Source organism: Oncorhynchus tshawytscha, unplaced genomic scaffold, assembly GCF_018296145.1.
Source record: "Oncorhynchus tshawytscha isolate Ot180627B unplaced genomic scaffold, Otsh_v2.0 Un_scaffold_7382_pilon_pilon, whole genome shotgun sequence".
Lineage (NCBI taxonomy): Eukaryota > Metazoa > Chordata > Actinopteri > Salmoniformes > Salmonidae > Oncorhynchus > Oncorhynchus tshawytscha.
The window spans coordinates 176,495-195,380 of record NW_024609501.1 but is presented as its reverse complement, the minus strand read 5'-3'; the positions used below and the strand labels follow the sequence as shown (position 1 = coordinate 195,380).

At 46.3% G+C, this 18,886-nt stretch overlaps 1 protein-coding gene and 1 long non-coding RNA gene across 2 annotated transcripts; one reads left to right on the top strand and one right to left on the bottom strand.

Annotated features, from left to right (window-relative positions):
* Positions 1-2,345: 2,345 nt before the first annotated feature.
* On the bottom strand, positions 2,346-18,321 carry vwa10.2 (von Willebrand factor A domain containing 10, tandem duplicate 2). Its single transcript, XM_042315548.1, has 18 exons — positions 17,466-18,321; positions 15,903-16,214; positions 15,541-15,693; positions 14,894-15,034; positions 14,650-14,743; positions 12,590-12,718; positions 11,995-12,181; positions 11,589-11,758; positions 10,556-10,668; positions 10,209-10,325; positions 9,728-9,887; positions 9,548-9,624; positions 6,374-6,506; positions 6,131-6,283; positions 5,854-5,946; positions 4,381-4,667; positions 3,935-4,234; positions 2,346-3,751 (listed from the first exon to the last, which is right to left on the bottom strand). Exons 2-18 carry the CDS (start codon positions 16,089-16,091, stop codon positions 3,281-3,283), a joined length of 2,967 nt encoding a protein of 988 aa, XP_042171482.1. The 5' UTR covers positions 16,092-16,214; positions 17,466-18,321; the 3' UTR covers positions 2,346-3,280.
* On the top strand, positions 6,943-7,132 carry LOC121844976. The gene is made up of 2 exons (XR_006082253.1): positions 6,943-6,972; positions 7,026-7,132. It is a non-coding gene; the product is annotated as an uncharacterized LOC121844976 (long non-coding RNA).
* Positions 18,322-18,886: the final 565 nt, after the last annotated feature.

Below are 18,886 nucleotides of genomic sequence, written 5' to 3'. Positions count from 1 at the left end.
CTGCCTCTGATTGATAACCACTCCAGACAGCCATAGACCTTGCTAGACAACCCACTAAGCTACAATCCCAATACCACCACAAAAACCCCAAGACAAACACACCACAATTACAAAAACCCCATGCCACACCCTGGCCTGACCAAATACATAAAGATAAACACAAAATACTTTGACCAGGGCGTGACACTCTCTCCCTTTCTAACTGGTCTCTCTCTTTTGTCAGCCTGTTGTAACTCGTCTGTAGCTGGTCTCTCTCTTTAGTCATATTAATTTTATGAGTCTCCGATGCTTCTGTTATCTACATAGGATGGATACATATAGCTACTGGTGAAAACATCCTTTGTTACTGCTACTGGTCTTGGTGGCTGGAGTGGCTGGAGTCTTTGACAATGTTTAGGGCCTTCCTTTGACACCGCCTGGTGTAGAGGTCCTGGATGGCAGGCAGCTTAGCCCCGGTGCTGTACTGGGACGTATGCACCACCATCTGTAGTGCCTTGCGGTTGGAGGCCAAGCGGTTGCCGTATCAGGCAGTGATGCAACCAGTTACTAGAATGCAACATAGTTACTAGGTAAAACAACAGGTGAGTAGTTCTAATCACTTACAACTAGGTGATAAACAACGAATTTGGATACCAACTCACAGTAGACAGACAGATCTATGATCCCAGCCATTAAAACACACAGCAGCCCCAGACACACTGCAAAAACTGGGAAGGGTCTCTTCCCTGAGCTATCAGGCCCTGTAGGCACATCAAATAAATGTTTGTGTGTGAGTGTGTGTGAGTGTGTGTGTGTGTTACCTGAGTGCTGGTCTCCTGGTCCATTATTAGGAGCAGTGTCTGCTGTCTCTTCTCTCTTGGTGCTGGTCTCACCGTCTCTCAGGGTGTCTGCACTGACGTAGATATCCACAATCCTCTCCTCCATCTCACCTCTGTCAAACTTGACCTTATTGGTCATATCTGGCTCAGCATAGATGGCCTCAGACATCTCCATCAACATGCTGTGTTTTCTGTCTAACAGGGGTATGTTAAGTCTATCCAGGTTCTTGTGATATCGTTACCTCTGCCCTGTGTCTGTTCCTGTTCCTTACTGTAGGTGGCACTGTTTTAAACAGCTCCAGGATAACAATGGCAGCAACTAGAGGTTGATTGTGTTGTACCTTTTTGAGAGAGTAAATTCAGTCAATCAGCCTTCTCTGTTAGAGCTAAAATATGATGGAATGCAATGCTCACGGACTAGAGAAGCTGCACTCATTATTGTACTTTAATATTTAAATTGAAAACATGCCTCAAATCTATCCAAACCTGTACACATGAGTTATCTGTGGTTCCTCATTATAGTGTGTTGTTGTTAGAATGACATTCAGTGTGGCAAACAAGTATTTAGTCATTCACCAATTGTGCAAGTTCTCCCACTTAAAAAGATGAGAGAGGCCTGTAATTTTCATCGTAGGTACACTTCAACTATGACAGACAAAATGAGAAAAAAAATCCAGAAAATCACATTGTAGGATTTTTTATGAATTTATTTGCAAATGATGGTGGAAAATAAGTATTTGGTCACCTTCAAACAAGCAAGATTTCTGGCTCTCACAGACCTGTAACTTCTTCTTTAAGAGGCTCCTCTGTCCTCCACTTGTTACCTGTATTAATGGCACCTGTTTGAACTTGTTATCGGTATAAAAGACACCACAACCTCAAACAGTCACACTCCAAACTCCACTATGGCCAAGACCAAAAAGCTGTCAAAGGACACCAGAAACCAAATTGTAGACCTGCACCAGGCTGGGAAGACTGAATCTGCAATAGGTAAGCAGCTTGGTTTGAAGAAATCAACTGTGGGAGCATTTATTTTTTCTCATTTTGGCTGTCATAGTTGAAGTGTACCTATGATGAAAATTACAGGCCTCTTTCATCTTTTTAAGTGGGAGAACTTGCACAATTGGTGACTGACTAAATACTTAATACTTGATGCTGATTAATGTGCACTGTCCCCTATAAAAACATGACCACATGACTTCCCCCACTTTAGCTTCTAATGGAAAAATGTTTTGTTTCCCACATCCGTTTTAAACATACTATTCAAGCGATAATTGAGGTGATAATTTTTTGGTGGAACAATTTTGACCCTGTGACTTCATCACATACATCACCAATGGCCTTATGCCTTATAGGGGTTCCTGTTTTCTATCTATGCTGTCTGTGTGGGACATCAATGTGAAGAGTTATTCAGAATGAAACTGACAGTCAACTTCGTTTAGAGGGGAATTTCACCAGAAGCAGAAGATTTGATAAGATCTTCACAGTTTCCGATTGACAGATTTAAGAGAATAGAGATAATACAAATAACAAAACATTTCCGCAGTGTATTATGACAGTTCCCAAAGTGTATTATGACAGTTCCCAAAGTGTATTATGACAGTTCCCACAGTGTATTATGACAGAGTTCCCACAGTGTATTATGACAGTTCCCAAAGTGTATTATGACAGTTCCCACAGTGTATTATGACAGTTCCCAAAGTGTATTATGACAGTTCCCACAGTGTATTATGACAGAGTTCCCACAGTGTATTATGACAGTTCCCACAGTGTATTATGACAGTTCCCAAAGTGTATTATGACAGTTCCCAAAGTGTATTATGACATTCCCAAAGTGTATTATGACAGTTCCCACAGTGTATTATGACAGAGTTCCCAAAGTGTATTATGACAGTTCCCAAAGTGTATTATGACAGTTCCCAAAGTGTATTATGACAGTTCCCACAGTGTATTATGACAGAGTTCCCACAGTGTATTATGACAGTTCCCACAGTGTATTATGACAGTTCCCAAAGTGTATTATGACAGTTCCCAAAGTGTATTATGACAGTTCCCAAAGTGTATTATGACAGTTCCCACAGTGTATTATGACAGAGTTCCCACAGTGTATTATGACAGTTCCCAAAGTGTATTATGACAGTTCCCAAAGTGTATTATGACAGTTCCCACAGTGTATTATGACAGTTCCCACAGTGTATTATGACAGAGTTCCCACAGTGTATTATGACAGAGTTCCCACAGTGTATTATGACAGAGTTCCCACAGTGTATTATGACAGAGTTCCCACAGTATATTATGACAGAGTTCCCACAGTGTATTACGACAGAGTTCATTACATATTTCCACCCTGTCTTTTTGTACAACATAACATATACATACCGGTTATGTCTGATGACTTGACTCTCTTTGCAATGATTCCACTGTTCCACATGACATCTACCTACATGAACTATTATACAACTCTATAGCTCTACTCTATTCCACAGGAGAAGATAAAGCATCACACAGATCCTTAGATACAGGGACAGAGTCAAAGGTGGCCCGCCAGTAGATGTAGTACTAACTACAGGTACAGCTGTAGTGTTGGTGACAGAGGCCTGTGCTGTAGAGCTCACAACCACCCCCACAGAGTCCTTTACTGAGCCCAGACACACACCCACGTTGCCTGCCCTGTCAACTACCACTAGCTCTACCTTCTTTGAACAGCAGGTGGCGCTGTACTCAACCCGGGTCACGTTCTCGCCCCCGGTGCCCACCTCTGTAGAAGTGTTCAGGGTCCCGTTGCCCTGGCGCAGGGTGACTCGGTCGATGCCAGTCCCGTTGGCACCGTCGGTCAGGTTGGCAGAGAGCTGCCAGTAAGAGGCACTGCAGTCATCCGGGCAGTTGGACGAGACGCTGACCACCCCACACTGGGGAGGGCTGAAATCTGTCACCTGGAGGAGGGGGGAGACAGAGAGGGAGCGATAGAGAGCTTAGTCAGACAACTGAAGTAGTGGTGGTGGTAGAACCATCTCTGACCTGTAGAGCTGTTAGCATTCTTATCAGGGCCATGAGGGAGAGAGGATATGAGGAAAGGAGCCCAGACCCATTTTAGAGTTTTGGAACATGACCCTTACCTTGCTGACAACAGAGAGACGCAGGATGGCGTAGTTCAAGTCTGCTGCTCCAGCGGACTCTGCCTCGATGGTCAGGGTGACGTCCGTTCCCGATGGGGTGCTGGCGGGCGCCGTGAGAGTCACCGTACCGTTGGCCGCTCCCTCTCCGGTCACAATGGAGACACTGGCGGGGAAGGAGGAAGTGAAGCCGCGGTCGTTCGTGGCTCGGACGGTAAAAGCTCCTCCTGTTCCGTTGGCCATTGCCACGGTGAAGGGGACATAGATGGTAGAACCGGGTTCTAGAGTACTGTCAGCCTGGGCCTGGGGAGAGAAGAACTTCACTTTTTAACAATAAGACAGTGTTCAAAATGCCATCCTATTCCTTGTAGTGCACTGCTTTTCATCAGAACCCTAGCGGCCCAGGTCCAACGGAAAAGGGTGCAATTTCAGAGTTCTACAAGACTGACCGTAACAGAGATGCTGGAAGTCTTTATCTGAGTGGAGGCCTGTCTTTGGAAGAGGCTCGGTGATGATTTGGTGGTGGCGCTATTGCTCTCTCCCCTCAGACGCACCACAAACTCCCCCTGTGGGACTCTGGCCACGGTAACCAGGAAGTCCCCGCCGCCGGTGCCGCCTAGCGATTGCAGGGTTCCGTTGACTTCTGACCCTGACCCCGAGGCCTCGATCAGGGCCACCGCCGTCACAGTGACAGAGTCACCCCCCGTCACAGACACCAGCAGGGTTATGTTATCGCCTGGGAGGGGGGAGGGGGGGTAGGAGAGATCAGGTGGTGGAGGGAGACATGGAGGAAGAGGAGAGAAGGGGAGGAGAGTGAAGTGAACAGGAGGTAAAAGAGAGGGTAAGAATGAGAGAGAGGGTAACGGAGCGAGGGAGAAAACGAGGTAGAAACAGAGAGGTAAGGTGAAGTAGAGAGGAAGAGGAAGTTATTATTTTATTTTACATTATTTGAAACTACTCTGCTGTGATGCTTTGACTAAACTACTCTGCTGTGATGCTTTGACTAAACTACTCTGCTGTGATGCTTTGACTAAACTACTCTGCTGTGATGCTTTGACTAAACTACTCTGCTGTGATGCTTTGACTAAACTACTCTGCTGTGATGCTTTGACTAAACTACTCTGCTGTGATGCTTTGACTAAACTACTCTGCTGTGATGCTTTGACTAAACTACTCTGCTGTGATGCTTTGACTAAACTACTCTGCTGTGATGCTTTGACTAAACTACTCTGCTGTGATGCTTTGACTAAACTACTCTGCTGTGATGCTTTGACTAAACTACTCTGCTGTGATGCTTTGACTAAACTACTCTGCTGTGATGCTTTGACTAAACTACTCTGCTGTGATGCTTTGACTAAACTACTCTGCTGTGATGCTTTGACTAAACTACTCTGCTGTGATGCTTTGACTAAACTACTCTGCTGTGATGCTTTGACTAAACTACTCTGCTGTGATGCTTTGACTAAACTACTCTGCTGTGATGCTTTGACTAAACTACTCTGCTGTGATGCTTTGACTAAACTACTCTGCTGTGATGCTTTGACTAAACTACTCTGCTGTGATGCTTTGACTAAACTACTCTGCTGTGATGCTTTGACTAAACTACTCTGCTGTGATGCTTTGACTAAACTACTCTGCTGTGATGCTTTGACTAAACTACTCTGCTGTGATGCTTTGACTAAACTACTCTGCTTGATGCTTTGACTAAACTACTCTGCTTGATGCTTTGACTAAACTACTCTGCTGTGATGCTTTGACTAAACTACTCTGCTGTGATGCTTTGACTAAACTACTCTGCTGTGATGCTTTGACTAAACTACTCTGCTGTGATGCTTTGACTAAACTACTCTGCTGTGATGCTATGGAAGATGAAGATGAAAGAGCCGGTACTGAAGATGGTTTCATCTGTTATTTATTGTTACCTGTGAGAGGACGGCCCTCTTTGAGGCCAAAGTCTCCATGAGCACCCCCGAAAGCCTCCACGAAATGGTAGCCAAAATTAACAGAGCTCTGACCTGAAACACACGCCCGATAATAGATAATCATTATTTAAAAAATTCTTACATAGAGAATAAAGATAGATATCTAAATGTTGTGATGAGGAGGGGAAGTCCAGACAATGGACTACGTCTGAAACGGAACCCCATTCCATATAATCACAACTGTTGACCAGGGATCAGGGCTCGCCACTGTACTGACCTATGACCTTCAGTGAGTAAGACTCTAGGGAGTTAAGACTGATTTCCCATAATCCTGTGTTGTTGTGTGTGGTCAGAGAGATGCGGTGTAGGTTCCCTACAGTCTGGATGGTCCCCAGAGGACCGCTGGCCTCACTGTTACTCTGAGACACACCTAGAGGGAGGAGAGGGACATCTGGTTATCAAACCTTTACCTGGACAGGTGACGTGTACAATAACTCACAACTGGCTGTCACACACACACCTGAAGGGCTGGTGAGAGTGAAGGAGAGGGATCCTCCTGTGATATAAGCGTTCAGATTTCTCATAGACTCGTCTACTGTAAAGGAGAAATTCTCTGCCTTTCCTGGGCTCCTTACCTCCTGTAGAACAGTCACCTGGAGGAGGAGGAGTTAATAGACAATACATTAGATATGTTGACAACACAGTAACCTGGAGGAGGAGGAGGAGGAGGAGGGGTTAATAGACAATACATTAGATATGTTAACAACACAGTAACCTGGAGGAGGAGGAGGAGGAGGAGGAGGAGGGGAGGAGGAGGAATAGACAATACATTAGATATGTTAACAACACAGTAACCTGGAGGAGAGGAGGAGGAGGAGGAGAAGGAGGAGGAGGGGTTAATAGACAATACATTAGATATGTTAACAACACAGTAACCTGGAGGAGGAGGAGGAGGAGGAGGAGGAGGAGGAGGAGACAATACATTAGATATGTTAACAACACAGTAACCTGGAGGAGGAGGAGGAGGAGGAGGAGGTTAATAGACAATACATTAGATATGTTAACAACACAGTAACCTGGAGGAGGAGGAGGAGGAGGAGGAGGAGGAGGAGGAGGAGGGTTAATAGACAATACATTAGATATGTTAACAACACAGTAACCTGGAGGAGGAGAGGAGGAGGAGGAGGAGGGGTTAATAGACAATACATTAGATATGTTAACAACACAGTAACCTGGAGGAGGAGGAGGAGGAGGAGGAGGAGGAGGAGGAGGAGGAGGAGGAGGAGGAGGGTTAATAGACAATACATTAGATATGTTAACAACACAGTAACCTGGAGGAGGAGGAGGAGGAGGAGGAGGAGGAGGAGGAGGAGGAGGAGGAGGGGTTAATAGACAATACATTAGATATGTTAACAACACAGTAACCTGGAGGAGGAGGAGGAGAGGAGGAGGAGGAGGAGGGGTTAATAGACAATACATTAGATATGTTAACAACACAGTAACCTGGAGGAGGAGGAGGAGGAGGAGGGAGGAGGAGGGGGGGGATATGTTAATAGACAATACATTAGATATGTTAACAACACAGTAACCTGGAGGAGGAGGAGGAGGAGGAGGAGGAGGAGGAGGGGTTAATAGACAATACATTAGATATGTTAACAACACAGTAACCTGGAGGAGGAGGAGGAGGAGGAGGAGGGGTTAATAGGAGGAGGAGGAGGAGGAGGAGGAGGAGGAGGAGGAGGAGGAGGAGGAGGAGGGGTTAATAGACAATACATTAGATATGTTAACAACACAGTAACCTGGAGGAGGAGGAGGAGGAGGAGGAGGAGGAGGAGGAGGAGGAGGGGTTAATAGACAATACATTAGATATGTTAACAACACAGTAACCTGGAGGAGGAGGAGGAGGAGGAGGAGGAGGAGGAGGAGGAGGAACAACACAGTAACCTGGAGGAGGGGTTAATAGACAATACATTAGATATGTTAACAACACAGTAACCTGGAGGAGGAGGAGGAGGAGGAGGAGGAGGAGGAGGAGGAGGGGAGGAGGAGGAGGAGGAGGGGTTAATAGACAATACATTAGATATGTTAACAACACAGTAACCTGGAGGAGGAGGAGGAGGAGGAGGAGGAGGAGGAGGAGGAGGAGGAGGAGGAGGAGGGGGAGGAGGGTTAATAGACAATACATTAGATATGTTAACAACACAGTAACCTGGAGGAGGAGGAGGGAGGAGGAGGAGGAGGAGGAGGAGGAGGGGGTTAATAGACAATACATTAGATATGTTAACAACACAGTAACCTGGAGGAGGAGGAGGAGGAGGAGGAGGAGGAGGAGGAGGAGGGGGGGGGTTAATAGACAATACATTAGATATGTTAACAACACAGTAACCTGGAGGAGGAGGAGGAGGAGGAGGAGGAGGAGGGGTTAATAGACAATACATTAGATATGTTAACAACACAGTAACCTGGAGGAGGAGGAGGAGGAGGAGGAGGAGGAGGAGGGGAGGGGTTAATATTACAATACATTAGATATGTTAACAACACAGTAACCTGGAAAACTGGAAATCACGGAGGAGAACGGAGGAAAAGGGGAAAATCTGATAACTGAAAGTGGAAATAAATATCCATGCGCCATCCAGGAATTGTTAAAGGTGAACCGTATTAAATGAGGCCGAGGTTGCAGTACCTATGCTTCCACACAGTAACCTGGAGGAGGAGGTTGAACCGAGGAGGAGGAGGATGTTTTGGTCGAGGGGTCATTTTTTCCAGACAATTTACATTAGAATATGTTAACAACACAGTAACCTGGTTGCATTAGGAAAGTATTTCGAAGTGTTTTGAGAAAGTTTATCGGACTTTTTTAATTTTAAAAAATGACATTAGATATGTTAACAACACAGTAATCTAGGCTATATATGGACTATTGATTATGTGACATCAAGGAGTGCCAACAAAGAAGATGGTCAAAGGTAATGAATGTTTTATTTTATTTCTGGTTTTGGGTAGGCCGTCTACCGCAAAATCTGTCGTGTTAGGTGACGTTGCAGTATTTTGTTAACATGCTATCAGATAACCTCATGAGGAAAAGGATTTTAGGAATCTGACTTGGTGGATAGATTCACAACGAGTGTAGCTTAATTCACTACAATGTGTATTTTAATGAAAGTTTCATGTTAACAAAACTAGGTAACCTGGAGGAGGAGGTTCCTTCAGGGAACAGTATTTTGCATCATCCTTAAGAATAGTTTTAATAACCTGACAATACATTAGATATGTTAACAACACAGTAACCTGGTGGAGGAGGAGGGGTTAATATACAATACATTAGATATGTTAACAACACAGTAACCTGGAGGAGGAGGAGGAGGAAGAGGGGAGGGGTTAATAAACAATACATTAGATATGTTAACAACACAGTAACCTGGAGGAGGAGGAGGAGGAGGAGGAGGAGGAGGGGTTAATATACAATACATTAGATATGTTAACAACACAGTAACCTGGAGGAGGAGGAGGAGGAGGAGGAGAAGGAGGAGGAGGAGGAGGGGTTAATAGACAACACATTAGATATGTTATAAACAGAGTTGAGGTCATTGTTATGTGTACAGTTGTACATCTTGTCCAGTGAGTGAGAGTGACTGACTGAACACTGAGCTGGCGGACATTGGTCTATAACCTGTAGGTCAATACATTATCATACCTGTGCTGCAGCGGAGGCGTCCTCGATGACGCTGGTGGCCCGGTGCAGATCCTCCTTGGTGACCTCAATGGCCTGACCTAGAGGAAGGGATCACAGTATGTTCTGAGAACTCTATAAGAAGCTGTAAAACACTTTGGGACACCTGCTTTGTGAATTAAATCAATTGAATGATTGGTTGACCTCCAGATGCCTGGGCAAGGTCACGGTACAGCTGAGCGTCTGATTGGGCCATCCGGTTGGAGGCTCCACCCTGACTGGGCCATACGGCTGAAGCCCCGCCCATGGAACGCCTACGACGACGTCGAATGGATCGGAGGTTGTCAGTCAACATGAAGGTCACCTGAGGAGAGGATAGGGAGCAGAGGAGAGGTAGAGAGAGGAGAAGAGAATTAGAGGTTGATGACAGAATAAAGGATGAAAGGAAAGTGGAAGTTAGGAAAGAATGGCAGTAAAGAAATAAGATATGTTGAGATGAATCATAATGGCTAATATTTACAGCACACTTTATCAAATCTCAGTCAGACAATTTGTGAGCCCACGAACAGTAAACTGTCTCCAAAAAGGGGAGAGACAGAGACAGTGATGAAGAGAAGCATAGAGAAAGGGACAGAAAGAGAAGGAGACAGAGAGAGAAAGATAAACAGTAGTGAAAGCTACTAACCACAGACTTGGTGCTCTCTATGAGGGCAGTGACAGTGCTCTTCAGTGCAGTGTCTTTAGCAGGAGCATCAGTGAACACAAAGATCTCAGAGAAGGGTGGCGCCGCCGTGAGGGCCAGCTGGGAATTACATCACATTCAGCAAAGAGTCAGACCACACTGGGATCAAGTCAGGATCTCTATGGGAAATAACATGTTCAGTCCACTAGCTAGCTAACCAGCTCTGGCAGAGTTGCAAAAACAGGCAACCACATTTAAAATGCAGCCATTCAAATACAGCCTTCATATTGGCAATGAAACCTTTGCTCATGACATTGCCTGTATATATATAAATACACACACACACACACCTGTAGTCCTGACAGGCACAGCTCTGGTATATCTCCTCCTCCTGATGCTGTCAGTGCGTTGATTCTCTGTTTGAAAATGTCTGCATTTGTTGTGGTGATCAGAGGTCCAAATCCTGCAAACACACAAACACACACACACACACCACAAATGACAAATTGTGTAAGATTTGGTCGGACGTGGTAATGTTATGCCACTTAAGTAAAAAGAGAAGAAATTTGGGTTAAAACAGTTATTCTGCTCCCAATTTCAGAGAGGCACTTGTGGCATGTGACAGGCTAACACCCCCCCTGGGTTGAATGGGACCAGGATGTATGTTCCTGCTGATCTGGGAGCAGGCTAACACCCACCTGGGTCGTTGAATGGGGACCAGGATGTATATTCCTGCTGATCTGGGACCAGGCTAACACCCAAATGGGTCGTTGAATGGGACCAGGATGTATGTTCCTGCTGATCTGGGACCAGGCTAACACCCACCTGGGTCATTGAATGGGACCAGGATGTATGTTCCTGCTGATCTGGGACCAAGCTAACACCCACCTGGGTCGTTGAATGGGACCAGGATGTATGTTCCTGCTGATCTGGGACCAGGCTAACACCCACCTGGGTCATTGAATGGGACCAGGATGTATGTTCCTGCTGATCTGGGACCAGGCTAACACCCACCTGGGTCGTTGAAGGGGCTCAGAATGTATGTTCCTGCTGATCTGGGACCAGGCTAACACCCTGGGTCGTTGAATGGGACCAGGATGTCCTGCTGATCTGGGACCAGGCTAACACCCACCTGGGTCGGTGAAGGGGCCAGGATGTATGTTCCTGCTGATCTGGGACCAGGCTAACACCCACCTGGGTCGGTGAAGGGGCTCAGAATGTATGTTCCTGCTGATCTGGGACCAGGCTAACACCCACCTGGGTCGTTGAAGGGGACCAGGATGTATGTTCCTGCTGATCTGGGACCAGGCTAACACCCACCTGGGTCTGTGAAGGGGACCAGGATGTATGTTCCTGCTGATCTGGGACCAGGCTAACACCCACCTGGGTCGTTGAAGGGGACCAGGATGTATGATGAAGGTTCCTGCTGGGTTCCTCTCTTACTGTCGATGATGGAGAAGGACACTCTCTTAGCCTCAGTGATGTCATCACTCATACTGCCTGTGGTGTCGATGACAAAACACAACACTGATGACTGGGTGATGCCCATTAACCTGGAGAGAAGATGAGAGAGAGCAAGGGAGATTATGGAGAAGGAATTATGAACCAAAAACACCCTTTGTTATCCTAGCTCCTCACAACAGTTTACCATGACATCTCCCTCATCATATAGTAGTCCAATCCTTGCCCATCGTAGTGATACAATCCTCCAATTTAACACAAAACATCACAAATAATCCCCTCTTGCCTAAACATTGCCCACCTACTTCAGCCTCTCTCTCTCTCTCACCGTAGGAAGTCTTTGTCCCCGGCAGCTCCTCTGATGTCCTCCAATAGTTCCATGGTAGCGTTGATGGCCACGTCGGCTGCAGTGTGGTGGAGGTGACCGTGACTGGACCCCACGTCGTCCTTGTTGATGCCCCCTTCCGGGTCCCGACCGCTGGTCCGGTCAAACGACCCGCCGTGGCTACACTTACCTAGGAGAGGGGGAGATGAGTGTGTAAATTAGTTTGCATCAATGCTCCCGAGTGGCGCAGCGATCTAAGGCGCTGCATCACAGTGTAAGCGGCATCACTACAGTCCTTGGTTTGATTCCAGGCTGTATCATAATCCGGCCGTGATTGGGAGTCCCCATACGATGGTGCACAATTGTCCCAACGTCGTCCGGGTTTGGCAGGGGTAGCCCGTCATTGTAAATAAACATTTGCCTAGTTAAATTAAGTTTACATAATATCATGTTTTTTTGGTTGTAGTCATTAGGATCCCCATTAGCTGCTCTTTATCAAGAAGAGGAAGAAAAAGTGTGTGTGTGTGTGTGTGTGTGTGTGTGTGTGTGTGTGTGTGTGTGTGTGTGTGTGTGTGTGTGTGTGTGTGTGTGTGTGTACCTGCAGGTTTGTTGGAGGAGAACAGGTTGAAGTATCCAGAGGTGAGAAGGCCCTGCAGTAAGACCTCTGGTAGGATGTTATCAGTACAGTTACCTCCCATACAGCTCCTACAGGTCGGAGTACTGGGGCCTGGAGAGGGAGGAGAGGGGGTTATAACAGGAGTACTGGGGCCTGAAGAGGGAGGAGAGGGAGGAGAGGGAGTTATCACAGGAGTACTGGGGCCTGAAGAGGGAGGAGAGGGAGTTATCACAGGAGTACTGGGGCCTGAAGAGGGAGGAGAGGGAGTTATAACAGGAGTACTGGGGCCTGAAGAGGGAGGAGAGGGAGGAGAGGGAGTTATAACAGGAGTACTGGGGCCTGAAGAGGGAGGAGAGGGAGTTATAACAGGAGTACTGGGGCCTGAAGAGGGAGGAGAGGGAGTTATACCAGGAGTACTGGGGCCTGAAGAGGGAGGAGAGGGAGGAGAGGGAGTTATCACAGGAGTACTGGGGCCTGAAGAGGGAGGAGAGGGAGTTATAACAGGAGTACTGGGGCCTGAAGAGGGAGGAGAGGGAGGAGAGGGAGTTATAACAGGAGTACTGGGGCCTGAAGAGGGAGGAGAGGGAGTTATAACAGGAGTACTGGGGCCTGAAGAGGGAGGAGAGGGAGGAGGGGAGTTATAACAGGAGTACTGGGGCCTGAAGACGGAGGAGAGGGAGGGAGGAGGGGAAGGAGAGGGGAGGGAGAGGGAGAGGGAGGAGAGGGAGTTATAACAGGAGTACTGGGGCCTGAAGAGGGAGGAGAGGGAGTTATAACAGGAGTACTGGGGCCTGAAGAGGGGGGAGGGAGTACTGGGGCCTGAAGAGGGAGGAGAGGGAGTTATAACAGGAGTACTGGGGCCTGAAGAGGGAGGAGAGGGAGTTATAACAGGAGTACTGGGGCCTGAAGAGGGAGGAGGGGAGGAGGGAGGAGAGGGAGTTATAACAGGAGTACTGGGGCCTGAAGAGGGAGGAGAGGGAGTTGGAGGGGGCCTGAAGGTGCGTGGTAATAACAGTTTGGAGGGGGTGACGTTCACGTCAAAAATGACACACACACGTTCACAAAAATGACACAGACGAAGAGAGACAGAGAGAAGAGAGAGAGAGAGAGAGAGAGAGAGAGAGAGAGAGAGAGAGAGAGAGACAGAGAGAGAGAGAGAGAGAGACAGAGAGAGAGACAGAGAGAGAGAGAGACAGAGAGAGAGACAGAGAAAGAGAGAGAGAGAGAGAGACAGAGAGAGAGAGAGAGAGAGAGAATCCACTGCAGAGTTAGAGTACGGTATGTGGAGTCATCAAATCAAATTGTAGTTGTCATATGTGCCGAATACAATAGTGGAATGCTTACCTACAAGCCCTTAACAACAATGCAGTTTTTTTAAAGTGTTAAGTAAAAATACAAGTAACAAATAATTAACGAGCAGCAGTAAAATAACAATAGCGAGGCAGGGGGCGGCAGGGTAGCCTAGTGGTTAGAGCGTTGGACTAGCAGCCGAAAGGTCACAAGTTCAAATCCCCGAGCTGACAAGGTACAAATCTGTCGTTCTGCCCCTGAACAGGCAGTTAACCCACTGTTCCTAGGCCGTCATTGAAAATAAGAATTTGTTCGTAACTGACTTGCCTAGTTAAATAAAATAAAAAATAAAAAAAATATATATATACTGTGAGTACCAGTACAGAGTCAATGTGCGGAGACACCGGATAGTCGAGGTAATTGAGGTAATATGTACATGTAGGTAGAGTTAAAGTGACTATGTATAGAGCGGTGTGAAGTGTGTAGAAGCGATGACAAGTCTATTATTTCCAGGCTGGTTGGTCGACTGATACAAAGAGGGAGTGGTTTGGTGTTGACATTGGCACACAGCCAAATACTTCTTTATCAATCCGTGAGGAGGGGTTTCTTTATTTTATGAACAAATGCCTTTATAATGTAGGCGTTTTAGCTACGTGTCTGTTTTGCAGTTGTAGTTACCTGTATTGTGCTGATATAGGTTGGTATATCTGGGGGTGGTTTAAATAAACTACAGAGAGTTCCACACACAATACCTGCCAGGTTCACCAGTTGCAGGTCAGGTCTGATCAGAGTGCTGTACGGCTGTCTGTTCCCCATCTCAACCCAGTTACTGTGGCTGTAGAAATCCTGGAGAGACAGTCACAATCAACTCCACAGTATCAGCACAGTCTTCATCATCTCCCTCTCTCACCTGTACTATGTGTGTGTGTGTGTTTGTGCGTGTGCATGCGTGCTTGTTTGTGTGTCACCTCATCTGTAGTGTGACAGACAGCTCACCTGTAGTGTGTGACAGACTCGTCCCAGCGCCAGCCTGGCCAATAGGAAGCTCCCTCGTTTGACACTGGCCTTGACCTCCGACACCCCCGCCGTGATCAGGGCCTGCCCCCCCTGGAAGGTCTCACCGTCGAAGTGGTGCGCCTGGCTCACATCATCATCATCATCATCATCATCATCATCACCACCATCATGTCACCATCATCATCATCACCATCATCCTCATTGTGTCACCATTAACATCACAATCATCAACCTCATCATCCTCGAATCCATTATCATCACCATTATCACCACCCTTATCATCACCATCATCTCCATTACCATCATGATCAACATCAGCATTATAATCATCACAATTTTCATCACCATTATCATCATAGTTATCACAATTTGCACCATTATCGCCGCCGTTGGCATTAACACCATTATCATACTCCAAATAATAATTGCCATCATTATCATCATATTGATCATCATTAACATCCTCATCACCATTATCATAATCGTCATCATCACCACATTCATCATCACCATTATCGTCATCATCATCATAACCACCATTAGCACCATTATCATGATCATTGTCATGATCATCACCATTATCATCATCATCACCATCATTCTCCTCATCATCTTGTCATCCTCACTTTGCTTAGAGCAAACGCCATGTCCACCAGGGCGTTGCTAAGGTACATCTTGACAATGGTGCTCTGGAAGAGGATGGTGGAGACGAGGGAGGAAGAGGAGGAGTCTGCAGAGCAGGCCTTATGTAGTTTGATGATGGAGAGACTGTCATCAATCTTTGGAGAGAAAGGGAGAGAGAGAGACAGACAGGTTATTAATTTGTTTGTAGGGGAAACACACGAGTAAGATACTTACTTTCAGTCTGGTGAAAAAAATGTCTTATTAGCACATTCATTGCTTTATTATAGAACTAATTACAAAAACATTAGTTCATTTCCAGTAGCTCATTCAGGTCTGTCACAACATCCACCGATAGTCAACTCACCGGCAGGCTGAAGTCCCGCCCCTGGGCCGCAGCCAGGGCGCGGCAGACCTCGGCGGTTTTGCGTAATACAGCCCTCTGTGTGATGTCACGGTGTGTGATCGAGCCCCCTCCTGAGATGAGGGGTTTGAAGGCCTGGGTGCCCCCTGGAATGGACAGGTACAGCGCCATCAAGAGGAGGGAGGTCTGCATGGCAGTGCATAAAGTTGAGGGTCCAAGGAGATTGGTGGAGGTCTCTAATATCTCTCTCTATGTGTGAGATATGATCAGAGTCCAATATCAAGTATCTTCCTGGTTCTGTGAGCCTGTTGCAACCTACAGAGACACATAAGGACAGAGAGCAAATCAAGGAGAGGTTACTCAGGGTTAATGAGCTGTAATGGAAATGCCTGTGTGGAGATTGGGAATGAAGAGGGAAGCATGAGAGAGAAAAGGGAATGAAGGGGGAAGCATGAGAGAGACAAGGGAATGAAGAGGGAAGCATGAGAGAGACAAGGGAATGAAGAGGGAAGCATGAGAGAGACAAGGGAATGAAGAGGGAAGCATGAGAGAGAAAAGGGAATGAAGAGGGAAGCATGAGAGAGACAAGGGAATGAAGAGGGAAGCATGAGAGAGACAAGGGAATGAAGGGGGATGCATGAGAGAGACAAGGGAATGAAGAGGGAAGCATGAGAGAGACAAGGGAATGAAGGGGGAGGCAAGAAGAGGGGAATGAAGAGGGAAGCATGAGAGAGACAAGGGAATGAAGGGGAAGCATGAAAGAGACAAGGGAATGAAGGGGAAGCATGAGAGACAGACAAGGGAATGAAGAGGGATGCATGAGAGAGACAAGGGAATGAAGGGGGAGGCATGGGGAATGAAGGGGGAACATGAGAGAGACAAGGGAATGAAGAGGGAAGAGGGAAGCATGAGAGAGACAAAGAATGAAGGGGGGAATGAGGGGATGCATGAGAGAGAAAAGGGAATGAAGAGGGAAGCATGAGAGAGACAAGGGAATGAAGGGGGAGGCATGAGAGAGACAAGGGAATGAAGGGGGAAGCATGAGAGAGACAAGGGAATGAAGGGGGAGGCATGAGAGAGACAAGGGAATGAAGGGGGAGGCATGAAAGAGACAAGGGAATGAAGGGGAAGCATGAGAGAGACAAGGGAATTAAGGGGGAGGCATGAGAGAGACAAGGGAATGAAGGGGAAGCATGAGAGAGACAAGGGAATGAAGGGGGAGGCATGAGAGAGAAAAGGGAATGAAGAGGGAAGCATGAGAGAGACAAGGGAATGAAGGGGAAGCATGAGAGAGACAAGGGAGGGGAGACAGAAATATTCTCACTTAAGTCCTGACCATATCTCAGATCACATTGTACATATCACTAAAATAACTTGTAGTTATCTAACGAACGCACTTTAAGATAACCCCAATTTACATACAATTTTCCATTCAAATACTTTACATAAACAGTGCGAAATTAACTAAAGATGAAGTCTAAAATACACAAAGTTGACTTACAAAAATTCTAACTGAAATGTTGACAGGTATAATTCATTAAAATGACATTAAAATGTGTGTTTTACCTGTGAGTCGTGAAGTCCCGATGTCCACGTTGGGAGTGGTGGTGGAAGTAGACTTCAAGTGTGTGTGTACAGTATTCTCTGTGTGTTTGACATTCTTTGTCCTTATCAGTTTGTGTGTGGGCTCATTCTGCTCCTTTATAACTTGCTACACCTGGGTGGAGTGACGAGGGGAAGTCACTCATTCAGTGTTCAGGTGGCCGTGACAAGAATTCCCAAACAGAACACTCCTCCAGATACACAGGAAGAGGAGGGCTGTGTGTGTACAGTACGTGTTTACTGTGTGTGTGTGTGTGTGTGTGTGTGTGTGTCAGAGCAGTGGGAGGACAGTGGGAGTGGCCTTACTGTCCGTGTTGAGGAGGTCTGACTCAAATACACATAAAGGCAGTGTACCAAATGACACCCTTTTCCATATATATGAGTCCTATGAGCACAATAAGTCCTATAAGCACCACGAGTCCTATGAGCACTGAGTCTTATGAGCACAATAAGTCCTATAAGCACCATGATTCCTATGAGCACAATAAGTCCTATAAGCACCATGAGTCCTATGAGCACTGAGTCTTATGAGCACAAAAAGTCCTATAAGCACCATGAGTCCTATGAGCACTGAGTCTTATGAGCACAATAAGTCCTATAAGCACCATGATTCCTATGAGCACAATAAGTCCTATAAGCACCATGAGTCCTATGAGCACTGAGTCTTATGAGCACAATAAGTCCTATAAGCACAATGAGTCCTATGAGCACTGAGTCTTATGAGCACAATAAGTCCTATAAGCACCATGATTCCTATGAGCACAATAATTCCTATAAGCACCATGAGTCCTATGAGCACTATGAGTCCTATGAGCACTATGAGCCCTATGATCATCTATGATTCCTATGAGCACAATAATTCCTATAAGCACCATGAGTCCTATGAGCACTATGAGTCCTATGAGCACTATGAGCCCTATGATCTCTATGAGCCCTATGAGCTCTATGCGCACTATGAGCACTATGAGTCCTATGAGTCCTGAGAGCCATATGAGTCATATGAGTCCTATGAGCACTATGAGCATTATGAGCACTGAGTTCTATGAGGACTATGAGCTCTATGAGTTCTATGAGCACTATGAGGACTATGAGCACTATGAGTCCTATTAGCACTATGAGTCCTATGAGCACTATGAGTTCTATGAGTGCTATGAGCACTATGAGTCCTATGAGCACTATGAGCCCTATGAGTTCTATGAGTCCTATGAGCACTATGAGCCCTATGAGCCCTATGAGTTCTATGAGTCCTATGAGCACTATGAGCCCTATGAGTTCTATGAGTCCTATGAGCACTATGAGCCCTATGAGTTCTATGAGTCCTATGAGCACTATGAGTCCTATGAGCACTATGAGTCCTATGAGCACTATGAGTCCTATGAGCACTA